Here is a 21,048-nt window from a genome sequence, read left to right on the forward strand (position 1 = left end):
AAAAAAGAGTACAAAATTCTTGCAAATTATGCTGGTGCAAAACAGATGCATATGTTGCAAAAAATAATGTAGTACTTGATATTTTAAAGTTGGTATGAATAATCAGATATCCGCGCGTGTCATAGATTTCATTATTTACTTGCCAATGTAGGGGGAGATCTAGTTTCAGCTTGCTGAAGCGGAAGGAGGACTGTACCATTGATCCAACTAATTAAACTCTGCTCCGGAACCACAAAACCGGCCGACTAATCTTTTGAGTTGGGTCTACTTTGAATAGACGAGGGGGCTAGTCTTGTAGGACTATTAATATTTTTTCCTTTCATGTACGTCTTCCCCAGGTCGGTGAAGAACTTGATGGCGTCCGCCTTGCCGCAGAGGCGGTGCAGCCTCTCCATGGGGTCGTCATCTTCCCTGTGTCTCTTGGACCTAGGGTTGTAGTCGTCGTCGTAGAGGGCCTTGTGGTGGTCGATCGCATGGGTTGTGCTTGGCCGGTGGTGCAGTACTAGAGTCGACGTGGGCGGTGGCTCGTTGAGCATGGATAGGTTTTCGAGGGCGTGCTGCTTTATCTTGTCGACGTCTTCCTTCTTGATACTGCTCTTCTTGGGCACCGGGTAGTGGAGCTTGTAGCCCTGGTCCCTGTAGTAGTGCTCGTAGCCGTGGTGCGGTATGTCGTCGGGGATCTCATTCTCCTTGCCGACGGCGACCGCCGTCTCGTAGCACCAGCAGGAGGCGACGTGGTTGACGGTGTACCCGCCGCCGCCGAGGAGGAGCAGCGGCACGTTGCAGCTGCGGAGGTAGCTGACGCATGCGGCGTGGCCACTCACGGACAGGTTGAAGCCGCCGAGCCTGTCGCCGTAAAGCGAGTCGGCGCCGCACTGCAGCACGACGGCGTCAGGTCGGAACCTGCTCATGACGGTGTCCATGATGGGCACGAAGAGGCTGTGCAGGTACGAGGCGTCGTCCATGCCCGCCTTCATGGGCACGTTGAGGGTGCGGTACTTTCCCTTGCCCTCGCCGACGTCCCCGGCCTTGCCGGTGCCCGGGAAGAAGTACTGGTCACCGTCGTAGCGGTGGAAGGAGACGGTCATGACCCGGTCGTCGCCCTTGAAGTGCTCCTCCACGCCGTCGCCGTGGTGGACGTCGATGTCCACGTAGAGCACGCGGGCGAAGGTGTCGAGGAGGTGCTGGATGGCGAGCACGATGTCGTTGACGTAGCAGAAGCCGCTGGCCTTGCCGCTGCAGGCGTGGTGCATGCCGCCGGACCAGTTGATGGCGATGTCGGAGCGGCCGCCGGCCAGCGCGCGGGCGGCGGCGAGCGACCCGCCGGCGTAGCGGAGGCAGTAGTCCCAGAGGCCGTCGATGACGGGGTTGTCGTAGTGGCCGCCGTCGGCCTCCTCGTCCTCGTCCGGCACGCCGACGCGGCACGCCCTGGCCCTCGCTCGGATGTTGTTGTCGTGGCGGCGGTAGTAGCCGTCCGGGGTGATGTCGCGGAGGAGGCGGACGTAGCCGTCGTCGTGGAAGGCGCGCAGGTCGTGCTCGGTGGCGGGCGTGGTGCGGAGGCGGGTCATGTGGGGGAGGAGGCCGTAGGAGGCGACGAGGGCGTGCGTCATGGCCACGCGGCGGGGCACCATGACGTGCTCGGCGCCGTAGTCGACGTTTGCGATGCCGGAGTCGTAGTAGTAGCACACGGTCCTCTTCCGGCCATCGCCGCACGACGGCGACGGCAGCGAGTGCCCTTCCGTGGCGTAGTCCATCTTAGTTTGATCTCCGCTAAGCGTGCCGGCCGGAACGACTCAGTAATCCCCTTTTTTGGATGTGACAGTACGTAGTCCCTTTGATTTCCTGTATCTCGCGGCCCGGCTGAAACTATATAAAGACACGATCGATCGTGTCCGAGTTCGACTCACGTACGTACGGATGGTTGGGCCTATATCTCTACTAATAAGTTACGAATCGGTGGTGTTGGTAGGTAAAAAAAACCGGCACGTGATTGGTCCGTCTACTTCGTCCGTCAAAAAAGCCGGTCATGCATCGAGCAGACTTCACGTGGCAGAGACCGATCCGTGTACGTCCTCCGCGATATATGTGCTCGGCCGTCCTAATTCATCGCATCGTGAGAGGATCAATTTAGTAGGTTTCTAGCCTGAGACAGGTCTTGGCGCGTCGACGATGGAAGCACATCGATCGTGAAACAAGGCGGTGAGACGACTGCCTCCGCCGGCTGGAAAAAGAGGAGACGAAGAGAAGGAAGGAGATGTGCTCGGCCGTCCTGGAAGAAATTTCACCATCGTGTTCCTAATTGCGGCACGAGTGGATTGGTAGGAGTCCCAATCTAGAGCAGACTACCTACGGGTTGTTCTACATATATTTGACCGGCTGTCTGAGAGAAGATCTATGAATTACATCTCCATCCCGTGCCAGAGATGGAGAAACAGACGGCGGTCTGTAGGTCGAGTTCGCCAGGGGCCGACGACAAGGCGGCCGGCGGCGGCGTGCCTGCAGGAGGGAGAGGAAGGGCACGATCAATCAATTCATTCGTCTCAACACGTAGCCAATGCTGGCGAGGCTCGGAGAAACAGGCGGCGGTGTCTAGGCCGAGTTCGCCGGCGGTGCGGGGCACTTAGCGCGCCCACCTGCCTGACCCCAACCCTGTCGTCGCGAGCGCATCTGCCCATGACCGACGAGCCGCCGCGCCGTATTCCCTGTCGTGGTTTCATCAGGCGCTTTGGCTGCAGCGCTGCCCGTCATTTGCAATTGCACGATGCCGCGCTGCATTAGTTCAAGGGGACATATTCTCAAAAAGAAAAGTTCAAGGGCACATAGATACGACTATGGTCAGCACCAAGTGCAGCTGAATTGCATATAGATACTCTACCTGGAGGTCCTGAGACTGAACTAGAAAGGGGTAATCCACGTGCTTTGCTTGTTGATTCATGGACAACCCAAGCAACTACCGATTGTGATTGGTTTCTTCTGTACTGTGCTTCTAAGTTGATGTAGAGAAATATGGGAAATTTTAAGGACGAGCAGAACTAGACAACCTTGGAGGAATCTTTAAGGCAATACCAACAATGGAACCGTGATACCGGACTACCTTCAACCGTCAGTTTCCAAGGATGCCGCATTGCTGCACGACCGTGTCGAGATGCAGTGATAATGTTCAGTTGGGGGAGGGGCGATGGATGGGATCATATGACGTGACGACGGCCGACGGGTACAGCTGCGGCGCAGTGGCCTCGTGTCCAGGACGTCAGCTGCTGGAAGGGTCGATGGTTCAAGAAAAACATAACTAACTTCATTATCGACGTCTATGATTTCCTTTTGAAATTTTAACAAATTCCAATTTCTGTTTTGGCTTTTGAGAAAAAAAATGTGTGGATCTTGGGATACAAAATAGACACTCGCAATTTCTGTTTTGGCTTTTGAGAAGAAAAAAATGTGTGAATCTTGGGATACAAAATACACACTCGCAAATATGATCCATTCTATGGTATTGCATTGCGTAACGTATTCCAATTATATTTTTCAAGAGTCATATGTCCAATAAATTTTGTAGTGTTACTATTGTGATTCCGTAGCGAAGCACGGGTAATGTGCTAGTACGGAGTATACTCCAAACGAGTCGCTCCCTCCAGGATGGCTTTGGAGACACCCCCCCCCCCCCTCGCTTCCACCCCCAATCCCTTGCCGGCATTGGTACCGGCACCCTCCACATCAAAGGCGGTGGCTGGGACGGCGAGGTGCGGCACGTTGGGGTTCCTCGGGAGATGGGGAAACTTTGATGGGAGCACAAGGCCGCGTGGCTTTTCTGGCCGGGGCTTGAGGCCCTCCGTTGGTGCGACGGCGACGAGGAGGCGGTGCGCCCCAAGCGAGTCTTCGACGAGCATGGGGGTGTGTTGGATCATTGGGCCAAGATCAAGGTTGAGGCTGATCTGGCCAGATGGGTTCAGCCACGGCTTCGGCGACGTGGTCTGGTGGCTCCTCGGATCGCTGGCACCTGCAGCCTTGCTCCTGTACTGTCTCTTTCCTCTCCGACCAATTTGGCATGGCACTAGTAGGAAAAGCTTCATCAGTGGTGCACGAAAATATGATTCTGTGGCGCACGGGCGGTGCGCCACAGAAACTTCGCCACAAAAATAGGGTTTCTGTGGCGCACCGTAGCATGCGCCACGGAATTAGGCTGTTACGTGGCGCATACGGTCCAGCTGCGCCACAGAAATAGGTGCGCCACTGAATTCTATTTTGGTGCGCCACAGAACAATGTACAGGTATACTCGATTTTGTGCTCCCTGGTGTATTATACAGGTTTTATACAAGTTTTATACACAGTATACAGGTATAATATAGACGGATAGACGAGATATAATATGGACACATATAACATAGCAACATTATACATCATCATCACAGTACTTAGAGCCCGATCGAGATACATATATAGTGGCAAGTGTCAAATGTTTTGCATGCAACTCTTAATTCATACAAAATTCACAATTTCGAGATACAAAGTAGTCTTCATCCGGTTCCTCCTTTGCTCCCTCATCTCTACCCACCAGGCTCGCTTGCATCGGGGTCTTCATCCAGTTCCTACTATGATGAAAATGGAAGAAAATGAGACCAACAAGTCCGATGCACAAGAGAAATGAAATAAATGCCTCATACATTATTGGTCAACACAAATATTAACATTCAGGGATGGCGTGAGTGAGACCAAGTCCAATGCACAAGAGATTGATATTTGTGCTATCTTACCAGGCTCACTTACGCCACCCCCGAGTGTACGGTGACCATACATTTTAATCATCGGCATTTTGAAAATCTCAAAGCAAATAGAATGACAAAATGGAATATATGCCTCATACATTGTTGGTCAACACAAATACTATGGTCAGAAACCATAGTTTCAGTATACACCGTAGTATACTTTGCAGAAGGGCCTCCTTTCCCCGGCCGCCGTTCCGTGAACGGGTGCTTGACGACACAACAACGCCGATCTGCCTCTCCGGCGCAGAACCACGGCAGTCCCTCGCCGTCCAGTGAACGAGTCCTTGATGCAAAGACCGTGCCGGCCTGCCCGGCATTATGCCGGGCCGTGTTGCCGCGCTTCAGGCCGTGTGTCCCGCGCCCTGCACTGTTCGCCTTCTTGCCCGGTGAACCAATAGACTGATCGTTGGAATAAGGAAACCGATGACGGCCGGTCGCAAGATTAGATTGCGATCATCATGTAGACGTAACCAACCGATGTGGGCTCCAAACATCCTGGAGTGTCCGGCTGTCTTCTAGCGCGAGTGGTGGTATGGGTGTGGCGTCGACGGCACGCTCGCGGCATACGGGTATTGACATAGGCATCCCTAATGGGCCTGCCGAAGATAGTACCCGGGGTTTATTGAAGGCCCACTACTCGAAGAATAAGAAGATTTGGAAGCCCAAGATGTTATTAAGGAAAGTTAGAATTGTAATAGAAAGTCTTATTTGTAATCTTACGGGATGAGTTTGAAACCTTCCCGGACTTTGTAACTTGTACAACACGAATCCCTCGGCTCCGCCTCCTATATAAGGGGGGGTCGAGGGGCGCAGAGATCATCGAATCATTGTCTACAAACCCTAGTTTTCATAATCGTCGAGTACTTTTCGGCTGAAACCTTCGAGATCTACTTTCCCTCTACTTCCAACTAAACCCTAGCCTACAATCCATAGGCATTGACAAGTTAATACCTTGTCAATTGGCGCCGTCTGTGGGAATTAGAGGCGACAAGGAGCTGATCTCGATGGCACGTTCAAGATCGTCGACTTCATCAGTAGCAAGCAACATCATGGACGAGAGGTAAACGGATCGAAGCTGGTCTTGTTGATTTTGTTCCTCACCCGCCCTCCCGTTTGGATGCATATGCGTATCTGGAGGAGCCAATGAAGATGACGTTTGGAAAGTTCGATTTCCGCGTCGAGAGAGAAGGAGTGTATCGTCTCGAAGTTCCGATCTCATCGGGATTTTCGTCGGGTGGTTCGATCTCTCAAACTCGGTATCATCCGTCGAGTCCGGCGATAGGGAGATTTCGTCGCCACGCTTCATCGACGAGCGGGGCAAGTGAAAAACTCGCCAGAATCTTCAGCGACATGTCCTTTGAATCATCGGCGGACTCTTATATAAGCGATGATTCAAGCGACACTGATAGCTTCGACTTCATCGACCAATCCACCTCTATTGGGAAGGTCTTCACCACATTCTATGGTGGTGTCACCAAACCAAGCAAAGTGAAAACTCCAAAATATCATCAAGTTTTTGCCATTGGAGATGCAAGTCGCGATCAAGAGGAAACATCGGAGGCTTTCGACGATTTGGGCAATCCCTATGTCGATCCCTCAGATCTAAGGAGAGGTATGGGCACTAAATATGCCGGGCCCACACCACGCGTCGAGTTCAACTTCCACAAACAGCACTGGGATAGAGCTGCGAAAGCTTTAGATGGCTCGGAACCAATGAGGACAAGCCGCTACTGATCCAAGAGCTGCAAGCTTATCAATATAGACTCGCCAGAGCTGGAAGAGAACTAGAAAAACAGACGAAGCTTTAAACGGAAGAAAGGAGGCAGCCTCCGCGTCAAGCGGACGAAGGGCGAGTTAAGTCGCCAATCCGGAACCTCGGGAGATAGCCATAGAGAAGCTCGGAACGAGAGCAAGGTCAAGGTTACAACACATACACGAAGGAGAAAGAGAGTACCTGGTTCAAAATCTCGACATGTCTTTTATGTCGATAGACACAAGAGGGAATATTATCCCTAAGACACCGGAAGCTGGGTATATGGCGACACAAGCCTTTATCCTTGCATCCGAGGCCACCTCCGGAGATCCAAGGGAGGCTTTGTACAACATGGCGGTGGCGAGGAGCTGAAGCCATGGGAACGGCGTTTGTATCAACACCGCCAGAAGGGGCTGCAAGGCAAAATAGTCCACGACCTACGACAGCAGCAGCAGCAAATGTCGAAGGAACAAGTGGAGCAAGAGACACGGCAGCACAAGCAAGGGTGGACAGAGCACGGCAAGGCTGAAGGGAACATCGGTATTCCCCAGAATTAAACGACGAGGATATGTGCGGTTTGCCGTGTTTCACAAGGAGAGTACGAAAAACTCGAGTTCCTTCGGGATTTAAGTTGCACGATCATTTCAAAAAATTCGACGGCTCTGCAAGATCCGGAGGATTGGCTAGTTGATTACCTCGAGACGGTGAAGTTAGCTTGGAGGGACCGGGGCAACGGCCATGCAAAGTATTCAGGTGCATTTAAGTGGAGCTGCACGATCTTGGATCAAAAGCTTCCTCCGGGGTCTATCGACGATTTGGGATAGCTTTGAGGACATATTCGTCAAGAATTTCCGATCCACACACAGAAACCCGCGTCTCTAGAGGAGTTACGGGCGTGTCGACGAAGCAAGACGAGCCAATGAGAAAATATATCCAGAGGTGGAACATCATAAAAAACTCGGCGGAAAATATATCGACGAGAGGGCAATAGATGCATTTGTCGCGGGGATCGAGGCGTGGAGATTTTGTCGAAGATTTGGGAAGAACCAATCCAAAAACGATATACGCATTAATGGAAATAGCAAACGGATGGGCGGATGGAGAAGATGCTGTCCACAACAAACGGCATAGGTCTCCGAGAGGAGGACCGCGGTCGAAATTATCAATCAAGGCGACGATTTCCTCGGCAATACTCGAATTATGATGCTCCGGAGTCAAATTTCGGCCGGTTTCAGAGCCAGTGCAGGAGGAAATAATCGAGAGGACTACCAGAGAAGTAATGAGCAACGAAGTGACAATATAGACGAATTTCGACAAAATAGGCAAAACAGTGGGCCAAGGTTCCAGAGGCCTTTTGTGTCTCCCGAAGAAATGTTGAACGGGCCGTGTCAGATGCACTTTTTCCTCGACAGCAACGGAAAAAGACAGTCGGGACATCTGCAGAAGGATTGTCGAAATTTCCAGGCAATGCTGAGATATGCAGGGCATGCTAATGCTCAGGCAGCGCAAAGAAACCCTCGAGAACCCAGAAGTGAGGTCCACCTACCACCTCCTCCCGCGATAACGAGATGACAATCGACATCGGCTAAGAATAGCGGCGGCGCTGCACCACCACCTTACGTTGACCCCAATTCTAATGGAGCGGTCTCGATGATTCGAAGGGAAGGCCGTCCAATAGAACTCGAAAGTAATCTCGCGATAGGTGTTCATGGCGAGAGAAGATGCCTCCACCAACGAGTTGAGTACCTTAATTGGTCGGGGCAAGACATTGGCTTCACCATAGCGAGATCATCCGCGACAAGTTCCTCGACCGGGGCGGTCGGCACTCATACTACCGGCGGTCATCGCGAGGATTTGACGTGTCTCGCGTATTTATAGATGGCGGCGGCGGCTTGAGACCTCATGTACGCGAGATACATTAAGGAAGATGAACATCTCCTTAGCAAACACGAAACCAACGGACACGAGATTCCACGGCATCACGCCGGAGAAGCCAAGCTATCCGTTGGGGAAGATAAATCTCGACGTTCAGTTTGGGACCCGAGAAAATTACAGAATCGAGAAATTGGAGTTTGAAGTCGTAGATTTCCCGTCACAATACCACGCTCTGTTGGGACGACCAGCATATGCTAGATTTATGGCGGTACCACATTACACGTATCTATTGTGGAGGATGCCCGGACCTAAAGGACCAATTACAATCAAAGGAAGCTTCGCCCTAGCCGATAAATGTGACAAGGATTTTCATCGATTATCAGAAACTTTCGGGATGCAAGCTGAGTATTTGGCATCAAGGCTCATGACTGACTACGACGTCTTGCCGGACGTTGCAAGGCCAAATAAAGAATCAACTTTCAACAACGAGAAAAATTCTAAGGAGGTGCGAGATTCACCCGACGGATCCAAAAAAGACGACATCCATTGCAAATGACATGGACCTCGCATAGGAAAGCGCGCTCGTCAAGTTCCTCCGTGAGAGCTGGAAAATCTTCGCATGGTGTCCAGGTGACATGCCGGGAGTACCCGGGGAACTTGCCGAGCACCACCTAAACTTGGATCCACTAGCGAGACCAATCAAACAACCTTTGCGACGTTTTCGGAACCAAACCGCAAAGCTATGCTATCGAAATTGATCGACTCGGAGAAGCTGGTTTCATCAAAGAGATATCCACCGAAGCCACTTGGGTAGCCAACCCAGTGATGGTGCCAAAGAAAAACACTAAAGTCCTTCGCATGTGTGTCGACTTTACGTGTCTCAATAAACATTGTCCAAAGGATCACTTTCCCCTCCCAAGGATCGATCAGATTATCGACTCCACGGCAGGATGTGAACGTCTTTCCTTTTTGGACGCATACTGTGGCTATAACCAGATCAGATTAAAAGAAGACGACGAAGCCAAAACAGCGTTCATCACACCATACGGCGTATTTTGTTATAAAACAATGCCCTTCGGGTTGAAAAACGCGGGAGCAACGTATCAGAGGATGATGCAGAAGTGTTTGGCAACACAGATTGGAAAAAATGTACAAGTATACATTGATGATGTAGTCATAACGTCGAGAAAGGGGACGACGTTGATCGAAGATCTCAAGGAAACTTTTGATAACCTCGACAAATTCTGCATCAAGCTAAACCCGACGAAATGCTCTTTTGGCGTCCCAGCAGGAGAACTTCTTGGGTTCTTAGTTTCAGCAAGAGGGATCGAAGCAAACCCCGACAAAATACAAGCCATCGTAACGATGAGGAAGCCAGCCAAGTTAAAAGAAATACAACAATTAACTGGGCGAGTCGCGGCTTTAAGTAGATTCGTCGCCGAGTCGGGAGAAAAAGCACTACCGTTCTACGCTTTGATAAAGCAAGGGGAGAAATTCCGGTGGAACGAAGAAGCAGATAGAGCTTTCGAGGATCTGAAACGCAAAATCTCGACACCACCAGTCTTGGTGGCGCCGAAGGAAAAGGAACCTCTCCTGTTGTATATCGCAGCCACACCCCAAGTGGTTAGCACGGTGCTAGTTGTCGAAAGAGAAGAAGAAGGAAAACTCCATGGAGTACAAAGGCCGGTATATTTCATTAGTGAAGTTTTATCGCCGTCCAAACAGCGGTACCCGCAGTACCAGAAACTAGCATATGGAGTAATTACAACAGCAAGAAAGTTGCGCCACTATTTTTCGGCACACCCGATAATAGTAGTCAACGAAGCACCTCTCTCAAATATACTTGAACAATCCGAAGCTACGGGCGTGTCTCCCTTTGGGGAATAGAACTTTCCCCTCGGGACATCACGTATGAAAAAAGAAAGGCAATCAAGTCGCAAGTTTTGCCGGATTTCATCGCGAGTGGATGGAGGCTGCAAAACACGGGACCCCCAGATTTGTCGAGAACTTGGACAATGAACTTCGACGGATCCAAGAGAGTAGAAGGAGCTGGCGCAGGAGTAATACTCATATCACCTAAAGGCGACAAATTGAAATATGTCCTACGGATGACGTTCCCAAACGCATCTAACAATGAAGCAGAATATGAAGCCCTTATACACGGGATGAAGATGGCGAAGGCTTGCGGTGCAACTCGACTAAAAATCTTTGACGACTCACAATTGGTGGCTCAGCAAGTTATGAACCAATGTGATGCAGTCAATGATAGCATGATAGCATACAAGGAAGTATACAATGAGCTTGAGAAGCTGTTTGATGGATGCGAGGTAAATCATATCGATAGGCGAGCAATGATGAAGCCGACGTCCTCGCAAACATCGGGTCACAATGCCTCCCAATCCCGCCGGGCGTGTTTTGGGAAGAAATAGCGGAGAGATCAACGAAGCCGAAGAAGATGCGAGAAAAAGCAAAAGAAGGAAAAACTTCGGCGTCTCTCAAAGAAACCGTGGAGGACGAAGAGGACAAAGAACTTGTGATGATGATAGAAGTTCCTTGGATGCAAGCGTACGTATCGTATATCCTCAGGAAGGAAATACCCGACGATCCAATTGAAGCAAGGCAAGTTATTCGATGATCCAAAGCTTTCACAGTGGTCAAAGGGGAGTTATATAAGCGAAGTATTTCAGGCGTCTTGCAAAGGTGTGTCACACCAGAAGAAGGAAGAATAATCCTAAAAGATGTGCACGAGGGAATATGTGGTCACCACGCAAGCAGTCGAGCTATTGCAGCCAAAGTCTTTCGGGCAGGATTCTACTGGTTGACAGCAATCGAGGATGCAAAAGAGATAGTACGAACTTGCGACGCGTGCCAGAGATTTGCCGCAAAACCGCACTCTCCGGCGGCAGAACTAATGCCAATACCATTGTCATGGCCCTTTGCCCAGTGGGGACTCGACATGGTCGGCAAGTTGCACAAAGCTTCGCTAGGAGGTTACGAGTACCTGTTGGTTGCTGTCGACAAATTCACCAAGTGGGTAGAAGCGAAGCCGATAAATTCACCAGATGCACAATCAGCAATAAAATTCGTGAAGGGCATCGTCTTTCGGTTTGGAGTACCTCACAGCATCGTCACAGACAATGGCAGCAACTTTACGTCGAAGGAGTTCAAGGCATACTGTGCAGAAGTGGGCATCAAATTGCACTTCGCGTCAGTTGCACATCCCCAAACTAATGGTCAAGTCGAGAAAGCCAACGGCATTATCTGCAATGGCATTAAAAAACGTCTGCTAGGACCGCTCGAAAAGGCTCGACACACCTGGCCGAGAAGAACTGCCAAGTGTTTTGTGGAGCATCCGAACAACACCAAACACGGCGACACAAGAAACCCCGTTCTTCCTCGTCCACGGAGCTGAAGCCGTACTACCAATTGAAATAGAGCACGATTCTCCAAGAGTAACAGAGTACGACGAAGAAACATCACGAAAAACTAGGGAGGACGATATGGATGCACTCGATGAAGCTCGAGATGAAGTACTGTCACGGGTTACCAAATACCAGCAAGACTTGAAGAACTACCACAGTCGACGATTGCGGCCGCGATCTTTCCAAGTCGGTGATTTGGTCCTGCGGCTCAACCAGCAAAGTACAGAAAAGCTCGAGTCACCATGGTTGGGGCCTTACATCGTCACGGAAGTCATCGACGGAGGAGCATACAGGATCAAGGACAAGAAGACAGGGGTCCTGAGAAAAACCCCCGGAACGTGGCACAGCTCGGGCGGTTCTACGCCTAGAGCCGAAATATAGTCCTTCTCTGTAAAAATACAATGTACTGAAACGCCCGCGAGTTTTCAGACGCACTCTTTTCCTTTTCGGGGCACCGAGTGGGGCCGGAAAGGTTTTTAATGAGGCGGGCTCGCGGTGCTGCAATATAATAAAGATAGTGGAGATATACTTATTCTTCGACACGCTCGGGGGCTTAACGCCTTTAAGTTTCAAAACACGTACAATATAGATTTACCGAAATATTTCGCCTTGGTCCAATAACACCTCGCCAAATATAAAAATCGGAAGCCAACAATTATAAATATAGTATAGACGTCAAAAATCTTAAATGCCTTGGTCCAAGAACCTCGCAATGAAAATATAGAACTTCGATATTAAAGATACTCGAAGATTTGCAATCCATCAATGAAAAAACAAGGATGTCTTATTACAACAGAAGGAAAAATCTTCAAGATGGAAAAAATAGTACAACCTTTAGCCAGAAGGCTCGGGGGCTCCAACAATATGGAGCACTTCGCAATATACAACAAATTTCTTCGGAAATAAAAAAAGAAATCAAAAAAGATAGAGATACAAGGTTTCCAATATGATACAAATCAGTTAAAGCCCAAAATACTATCTACGGACAAGCCTCTGGTTGTTTTATGTTCAGCATAGGACCCCTTGATGAAGAATTCCGAGTCCATCCGAAGAAGCTCATCTATCATCGACTCGGCCACGAGAGCTACCATATCATCAATGGTGTCAATATCATTTTTTCGCCGCGTTTTCTTAGCCGGGCAATCGAGCAACAATCTTCGTCAGGTCTAACTTTGGATGACAAATATTTATCATAATCATGGCGAACCTTGCTCCAGCAGTGAGTTGAGCTTGCACAAAATTATGAATACGGGGAGCATCTCTGAATACCTCCAGTAATTCAGGAAGAGTCTTGGGAGCCTCATTTCGAGGAAATAAAGTCCTATAAACAAGGGTTAATGTTGTCGTGCAAAAATTGAGAAATTCGCGCACTTGGCAAGCACGATCTTGGAACCTGACAATTTGTTGGGTTCGTTCAGGAGTGGCCCAGAACAAACAGCCATGGTTAAGGGAAAGATTGACAAGAAGATTTGTTCTCTCGTTCACTCTTCGATCTTCGGCAGCAGCATCAAGAACCGAGCCTATTAAGCGACAAGGCAAGAAATTTGAAAGAAGGCACAGCAAAATAAAGAGGAGGCATTGTGAGGTCGGAAAAACGTACCTAACATATCTGTGCTAGCTTTCAGCATTAGCTCGAGCATACTATTTTCTCGGGTCGTGGCTTCCTTTGCTTCCAATACAGCAGCATCCTTGGCAGCCGTAGCCTCTTTGGCTTGTTGGAGAGCAAGTTTTTCTTGCTCAGATGCTTTCCGAGATTGTTCCATCATTGCAGAGTTTGTTTCTTCATGAATTGAAGTTGTTGTCGAAGTTCTTGCAAATCTTCCGACAAATGTTTGCTTGAAGAACCTTCGAGGGGATTATCATCGACTAGTACTTTCTTCGAGAAGGAAGATGCGAGGTGAAGCAGCGGCGAGAACAAGGGTTGGTCGAATAATTATCAAATATTAAATGGAAAAGAAAGTCCCAGGATCAATGATAAGCACGAAGAGGGATTTCATTAATTTCTAGAAAATTTACACGGACATTACAAAAGAAGTTCTCCAGAGAGACTAACAGAGTAATTGTCGCCAAGGCTAAAATGGCGACAACGGCAAAAGGAATAGAGAAAGCAAAGGAAAGAAAAAGCAAAGGCATTCAACTAGACCTCCGGCCTTGATGAGCTAGGAGTCGAAGATGGCTTGATCCCGAGATAGGCCAGGATTTTCTTCGTGTTGGGCTTGGCTGCCTTGATCAACGACCTCCATCTTGATGGTTCTATCTGCTCGGTGTCGCCTACTTTCATCCAGTCAATAGTTTGTTGACTGTCAGCGACCAGGGCAATAGTGCTCTCAACAGCAACCTTCATGTTTTCCTGGCGCATCTTCAGTCCAAGATCCTCCGGCGGATTGAAGTCCTTGGCAAGAGCGAGGAAAGTCTTAGGCTCCTCTTTCTTCGGGAAGAAGTAGGGGAACAACTTCGACAATCCTGCGTCAGCATTCACCACGCCTTCGCGAATTTCTTGGCCGTGAAACTCCAGATAAGACAACGCGTCAAGCAGAGGATCATTGGTGGGATTCTCAAGATGAAAATCTTGGCTCGTTTGACCTGCCGAAGAAATAACATATTAGTTGACAGCAAGTAAAAATAAAGGAAAGCAAGTCTTACGAAAAATAGAAGGGATCAACAAAATTACCGAGGAAGCGACGATTTTGTGTGTTCACGCGCTTGAGGATTCCCTTTTCACGACTAGCTTGTGCGGCCTTGTGCTCATTTACAGCAGCTTCAGCATCTTCAAGTTTCTTCTGCAGTTCTTCGACACTAGCAGCTTTTGCTTTGGCTTCATCAGCCTCTACTTTTGCTTGGCTAGCGTCAAGTTCGGCTTTACGGCGAGCCTTTTCACTTTGCTCCAATTTCGAGCAAGAGTGTCGGCAAGCTTCGTTGGCCTCTGCAAGTTTCTCTGCCAAAATAGAAAAGAACAATCAAAATTGCGATAAAGATAGAAGCAAGAAGATCGGAAATAATGACAGCAAAAAAGTTGTTACCTTCAGTCCTGCTGGCATATTCACGGTACCCAATGAATTGGGACCCAATACGAACAAGCTCTTTGATCATAGGCTGTCAAAGAGGAATAGAGAAAAAATATCGGTACGAGGAAAAAAAAATGAAGGCACAAAAAGAGGAAAACAGAGGAAATATAGATATTAACAGGAAAGTCAAAAACTTACATCATCCAAGAGCGCTTGAGAAGAGCTACCCAATTGAGGGGCAGGCTCGACGATCGTTTCAACCCTTGCCCTTTTTGGTGAAGGAGCAAGGGGGCTTGAAGGAGGAGTGGTGGTGACGAGATTTTGTTGAGGAGGCGAGGATTCTTCTCCTTCAACTAACGTCTCCGACACAAGCAAAGTATGTGACACGCTCGTCCGAGGAGCCACGTCACGAGTCGGTACTTCTTCCTCATCATCACTGCGATTAAAGATCGATAGCATAAAAAGCAAGATGAAGCAAAAACTTCGACTACAGAAATAAGGGGAAATCAAGATGACTTACGAGCTGACGAGGGATGCGAGATATGGATCATAAGTTGCCTTCTGATGTGAAGGATCAACTTCTTCGGCTTTGGAAGTGCCGGAATCTTCGGCGTTACTCCTTTTCCTTTTCCCTTTTGGAGAAACAGCGGGAGGAGGAGATTGGGCCGACGTAGTGCCTTCGGAAGATCCCGCAGATTTTCGAGAATCCACGGGTTCATTCACAAAAGACGGAGCTTCTTGATTGTCATCGGTGACAATGGCCCTTTCTTCGACTTCTCCACCTTCAGGAAGAGGAGGAAGCGAGACAAGTTTTGGATGATCCTGTGCAAAGTAAAGCGAGGGAGTGATATCAGGAAAGAAGTAACAAAAAGATAGCACAGCAACAACAAGACAAATAGACAAAGATTACCTTGGGAAGTGGATTGGCGGCGGCTGAACGGCGTCACACGGCAAGAAGAAGGGACAGCATCTCTTTTGCTGAGAGATGAAATTTTTCGGACAAGTTTTTCTAAATCCTTGACCTCCAAATTCACCGACAGCCGATCTACGTCTTCGTTGCCAGCATATTTCCAGAGAGGATATTTGCGAGCTTGAAGTGGCTGCACTCTAATACTAAGAAAGTATGCAGTGATTTGGATACCCGATAATTCTTGGCCGCGAGTATTTTGCAACTCGTGGATACGAGTCATCAAAGCTTCTGTCGACGCCTTTTCTTCTTCGGTGGCCTCCGCGTCCCAGGAACGGCGGCGAAAGATTTTTTCGGCGCCATCAAAAGGAGGAATATTGTCCTCCGCACATCCATGGTTTTCCTCCTGAATGTACAACCACTTCTTGTGCCATCCTTGAGCCGAGTCGGGAAGCTTGACGTCGAAGTAGTCAACGGTGGGACGAACGAAATTACAACGCCGCCTATATTATAGGCGACATTGAGGCGAGCCATTACGACGGCGAGAAGAAAATGCGCTTCCATAGCGCCCGGTTAGGGCTGGACGCCAAGGAAGGCCTCGCAAAGTGTGATGAAAATGGAGATGTGAAGAATGGAGTTTGGCGTGAGGTGGTGGAGTTGCAAACCGTAGACAAAAAGCAATCCACGAAGAAAAGGATGAATGGGGGCGGACAGACCGCGGATGAGGTGATCAACAAAACATACCCGGTACCCCATTGGAGGGGTTGGGTAGCTCTCCTCAGCGGGGAAGCACGGCGCCTTGGATTTCTTGCTGATCCCCGGCTTCTTCAACATGTTGATGTCTTGGGAGGAAATTCTTGACCTTTCCCACTCCGCCGCTCCAAGATCCGCGGCGGCCATGGAAGATTCCGGTGTGCTTGTGCCTCGTCAAACGGCGCGGCGGCATCAGCAATGGCGCAGGATTTGCGATCCGGAGGTGAGGAGCTCAAGAGGTTGTGAATCGCGGGGAGGAAATTTGCGAGATGGGAGAAGGAGGACGGCGTGAGCGGAAGTGTCCGAGGAGGAAGAAGATGATCTCATATAGGGGTGCGGTGAAACGACGGACCGTTGGATAAGGAAAATGTGTGACAGATGATAGCCACGTGGCAACAAGGGTAAAAAAGTAACTTAATGATGGAGAAGTTACGGTGCGTGCGCCAGAAAAAGCGGAGGACGTGTGTCCCCCACTTGTACGACATGTCAAGATAGTGGATCAATTGGGCCCGCATGGCAGCGAGACAGGACTTGTCGCAAATTTTTGACTAACAATCGTGGCTATCGTCAGCACTAACGTCACCTTGACAGAAGAAAAATTCGGCTTAACAAGCTGCATCAAAAGGCGACATGAAAAAGTATTGGAGAGATTTTGATCAAATACAAGTTTTCGAACAAATGCTCGGGGGCTACTTTGGAAAAATAAAGAGACCAAGAAAGACAAAATAGAAATGGTGTGAGCCTATGATCAAATACAAATATTTGTTCATAGCCTCGGGGGCTACTCCCATCGGGAGCGCTGTTCGCGCACCCGAGAAATTATAAAACTTCGAGAAAGAAAGAAAATATGGCGGCATAATAACGTGGAGCCTACAACCAAGCACAAGTCCTTGGCTGTAGCCTCGGGGGCTACTCCCATCGGGAACGCTGTTCGCGTGCCCGATGAAATTATAAAAAAGAAAAAAAGTTAGAATGAAAAGAAGAAATATAGAATAGCAAGAGAGTATATTTCGAGTTACAAATAACTCTGCATGTACTCCCATCGGGAGAGCAATATAAGTCATCCGTGACTCGATAAAATGTGCCATTCCATCAGCCGAATAAGCACTCGACAATATATTCTCAGAACGCCGAAGTTGCGATCAATTTCTGAATGCCGCAAAACTTTGCGAAGGTAAGACCCCAGATCTATTCCGTGAGGCGTGGCGCCGTCTCTGACGTCGGTTTGCTACTTTTATCCGTATCAACAGATACGAAGAAAAATCCTAACGGACGCGTTAGGTACCCGATAAATATGAGCTGGGACTCGACAGAATGGTAAGACCTTAAGCGGCACCTGTCGAACTTTACACCAGTATCCCGAAGTCATGTCCAGGGACGTGATTTTGAAGTAGGTTTTTGCGGATTGCCACTAGAGCAGTTAACTAGTACCTGATCCGTCAGATGAACTAGCCCCAACTACCATTATCCATGTACAATATAGAAATTTATATGAAGAAATATAGAAAGGTTTAAGATGCCGAGTAAAAATAAACAGTGGAGATTTTCCCTGACTCTACGATTCAAGCAAAATCTCGGGGGCTACTGACATAGGCATCCCTAATGGGCCTGCCGAAGATAGTACTCGGGGTTTATTGAAGGCCCACTAATCGAAGTATAAGAAGATTCGGAAGCCCAAGATGTTATTAAGGAAAGTTAGAATTGTAATAGAAAGTCTTATTTGTAATCTTACGGGATGAGTTTGAAACCTTCCCGGACTTTGTAACTTGTACAGCACGAATCCCTCGGCTCCGCCTCCTATATAAGGGGGGTCGAGGGCGCGAAGATCATCGAATCATTGTCTACAAACCCTAGTTTTCATAATCGTCGAGTACTTTTTTTGGCTGAAACCTTCGAGATCTACTTGCCCTCTACTTCCAACTAAACCCTAGCCTACAATCCATAGGCATTGACAAGTTAATACCTTGTCAGGTATCGCCCATGAAACTCCGACGATCCTCCGCGACAAGTCTCTTGTTTTCCGGTACCGCAGTCCATCGCTACGCTGGCGTACCCAACTTCTTCCCGTTCTAGTTTTTTGCGATCCGGCTCATTGGGCTCCACAGTGAAGAAGGAGGTGCACCCACTGCCACATGGGCATCTACACCTAAGGGACCGTAGGGTGCCGCTCCTCCCACCAATTCTCACGGTGTTTCCGCCGGAAAAGAAATGGTGTGAGGTGGACATGCAGGCGGAGTATCGCGGCGCCGATGAACCAAAGGATGCACCGGGGCATCATCTGTTGGTTCACCGGTTGATCGACGAGGACATGTCGGCGGCGATGCAACGACATGCGTTGTGGTGGTCAGTCTTCAACAACAAGAACGTTGTCGACCCCCACGACCCTTCACCGGCACCCACACCAGCAACAATGGTAAAAAACAGAGGACGCCAAAGAGAGCAGTGACTTTGACTTCAGCTCTTCCTCTGAAGGTGAGACGGTGACGGTGTTGATAGCCTCGACATCAACACGTTCCACCACCATCATTAGATTAGGATTTTTTTTTACTTCAAACTTTTTACAAATTCGAATGAAAACCACCAAATTTTCGGTTTAAGGTTGTTTTAGTTGCTATTGGGATCGTGTCTAACCTCTCCCCAAATTGGGGAGCAGGTATCAACGTCCCCATATCACATTGTCGACGCACCTGTCGACGCATATTTTTAGGAGGCTGGTGGAGATGCTCTATGGATGCGGCTAGTTCTTGAAAAAACAGCAAAAACATGTTTCAGAAACAGCAAAATTTCCAGCGGTAGCAAAGGGTTTCCCAAAAGACGTTGGCCCTTGCGAGAGTTGCGACAAAGCGACTCGAGAGTCGAGACCAACTTCTAAAAAAAAAAAAAGAGTCGAGACCAACACTAGCGAGGTTTCCATGGTCCGCCGCCGCCTTGAAGCGTCCCCCGTCTTGCCGGTCCCGGCGCATGCCGCCCCGCTGGACGACGACGACCTCCTCCTCGAGATCCTCCTCCGCCTTCCCCCGCAGCCGTCCTCCCTCCTCCGCGCCTCCGTCGTCTGCAAGCGCTGGCGCCGCCTCGTCTCCGACCCCGGCTTCCTCCGCCGCTTCCGCGCGCACCACCGGAAGCCGCCGCTCCTCGGCTTCATCTCCTTCCAAGGATACGGCCCCCTCCACTGCTTCACTCCCACGCTGGACCCGCCCGACCGCATCCCGGCCACGCGCTTCTCCCTGAAGCAGCGCCCCGACGGCGAGCGCTTGGACTTGGTGGATTGCCGCCACGGCCTCGCCCTTTTCCTCAGCAAGAAGCTTCCCGAGGCCCTCGTGTGGAACCCAATCTCCGGTCAGCAACGCAGAGTTGCTCTTCCACCCGAGTTCGACAACACTGTACAAGTCACGTACGCGGCGGTGCTCTGCGCTGCCGGCGATGACGACCATGGACATGTGCACGGCGATTGCGACTTGAGCTCCTTCCAATTGGCCTTGGTGCGCGGTGGCCAAGGTCACACACGCGCATTCGCTTGCCTCTACAGATCCAAGTCTGCTGTATGGGGAAATCGTATCTCAACGACAATTACAGATGGGTTGAGCAATTGGGGAAGAGGGAGTGTCTTGATTAGGAGCACACTTTGCTGGATGATTAGCAACGAAGGTGACACACTTCAGCTTCATTCTGATGCGCAGAAGCTTGTTGTAATCGAGAAGCCAGTGTACCGCTGTACGGGCTACTTTTCTTCCGAGATCATACGGACAGCGGAAGGTAGTCTTGGACTCGTTGTTTTTACAGAACTGAGCATGCTGTTATGGGTCTATTCGGATGAGGTTGGCAGATGGGTCCCTCAGGAAACCATTGAACTGGCTAGTCACCTTTCGCCAGGAGTGCCCGTCGAGGACATCTGGCCATTGATACTGGGGTACGATGAGGATCACAATGTGATACTTCTACGGATTTCTATTGGTTTATTCATGATCCAACTCGACTCAATGCGGTTCAAGGAGATTTTTGGAACCAATTTCATTACCTCCTATTTTCCCTACACAAGCTATTATGCTTCAGGTAATTGTTGGCCCTTACATTCTAAGAGTATCAAAGTATATTTATCTTTTTAATATGTGTTTGCTGGGGTACCATTTTTGTGCTTAAGGGTTAGCTAGCAATTACTGCATAAATCAAATCTTTTGTTTCGTGTCAGTTTTCTGAACCCATGGTGCTGAAGGTATTATTTTTCTCTGCAAGATAGTTCAGTGGCATCACTAGGAATAGCAGCATGTGATGTCAAAAGCTGAAAGTTCTACATACATATAGTACATACACCTGAAATTAACCACTACTTGATTGGTAATAAAATTTCTGTGATGTCACTTACACCAGTCTTATAGCTTTGCCACTTCGTATTTCCTGTTAATCACAAATCTTTGAAAACGACTTGCATATATGCCCTGTGTTATGAAAACTGAATTAAACAATACAATTATGTTCCCCTTTTCTTCAAGAATTTGTCTGCATATAAGTTCGTTTATACCAGATTACCTGATAAGTTGAGTTATTTTCCCACCAAAATGTGTCTGTTAAAAA

The 21,048-nt window shown here is 49.0% G+C and overlaps 1 protein-coding gene across 1 annotated transcript; it reads right to left on the reverse strand.

The window, feature by feature from the left end:
• Window positions 1-245: 245 nt before the first annotated feature.
• On the reverse strand, window positions 246-1,733 carry LOC124657326 (histone deacetylase 19-like). The gene has a single exon (XM_047195897.1). The coding sequence runs from the start codon at window positions 1,629-1,631 to the stop codon at window positions 246-248; it is 1,386 nt and encodes a 461-aa protein (XP_047051853.1). The 5' UTR covers window positions 1,632-1,733.
• Between the last annotated feature and the right edge of the window lie 19,315 nt (window positions 1,734-21,048).

The sequence above is a fragment of the Lolium rigidum genome, chromosome 5 (assembly GCF_022539505.1).
Source record: "Lolium rigidum isolate FL_2022 chromosome 5, APGP_CSIRO_Lrig_0.1, whole genome shotgun sequence".
Lineage (NCBI taxonomy): Eukaryota > Viridiplantae > Streptophyta > Magnoliopsida > Poales > Poaceae > Lolium > Lolium rigidum.

Coding starts and splice junctions, on each gene's coding strand:
- LOC124657326 (XM_047195897.1), bottom strand. CDS start 1,631: ATGGTGCCCCGCCGCGTGGCCATGACGCACGCCCTCGTCGCCTCCTAC.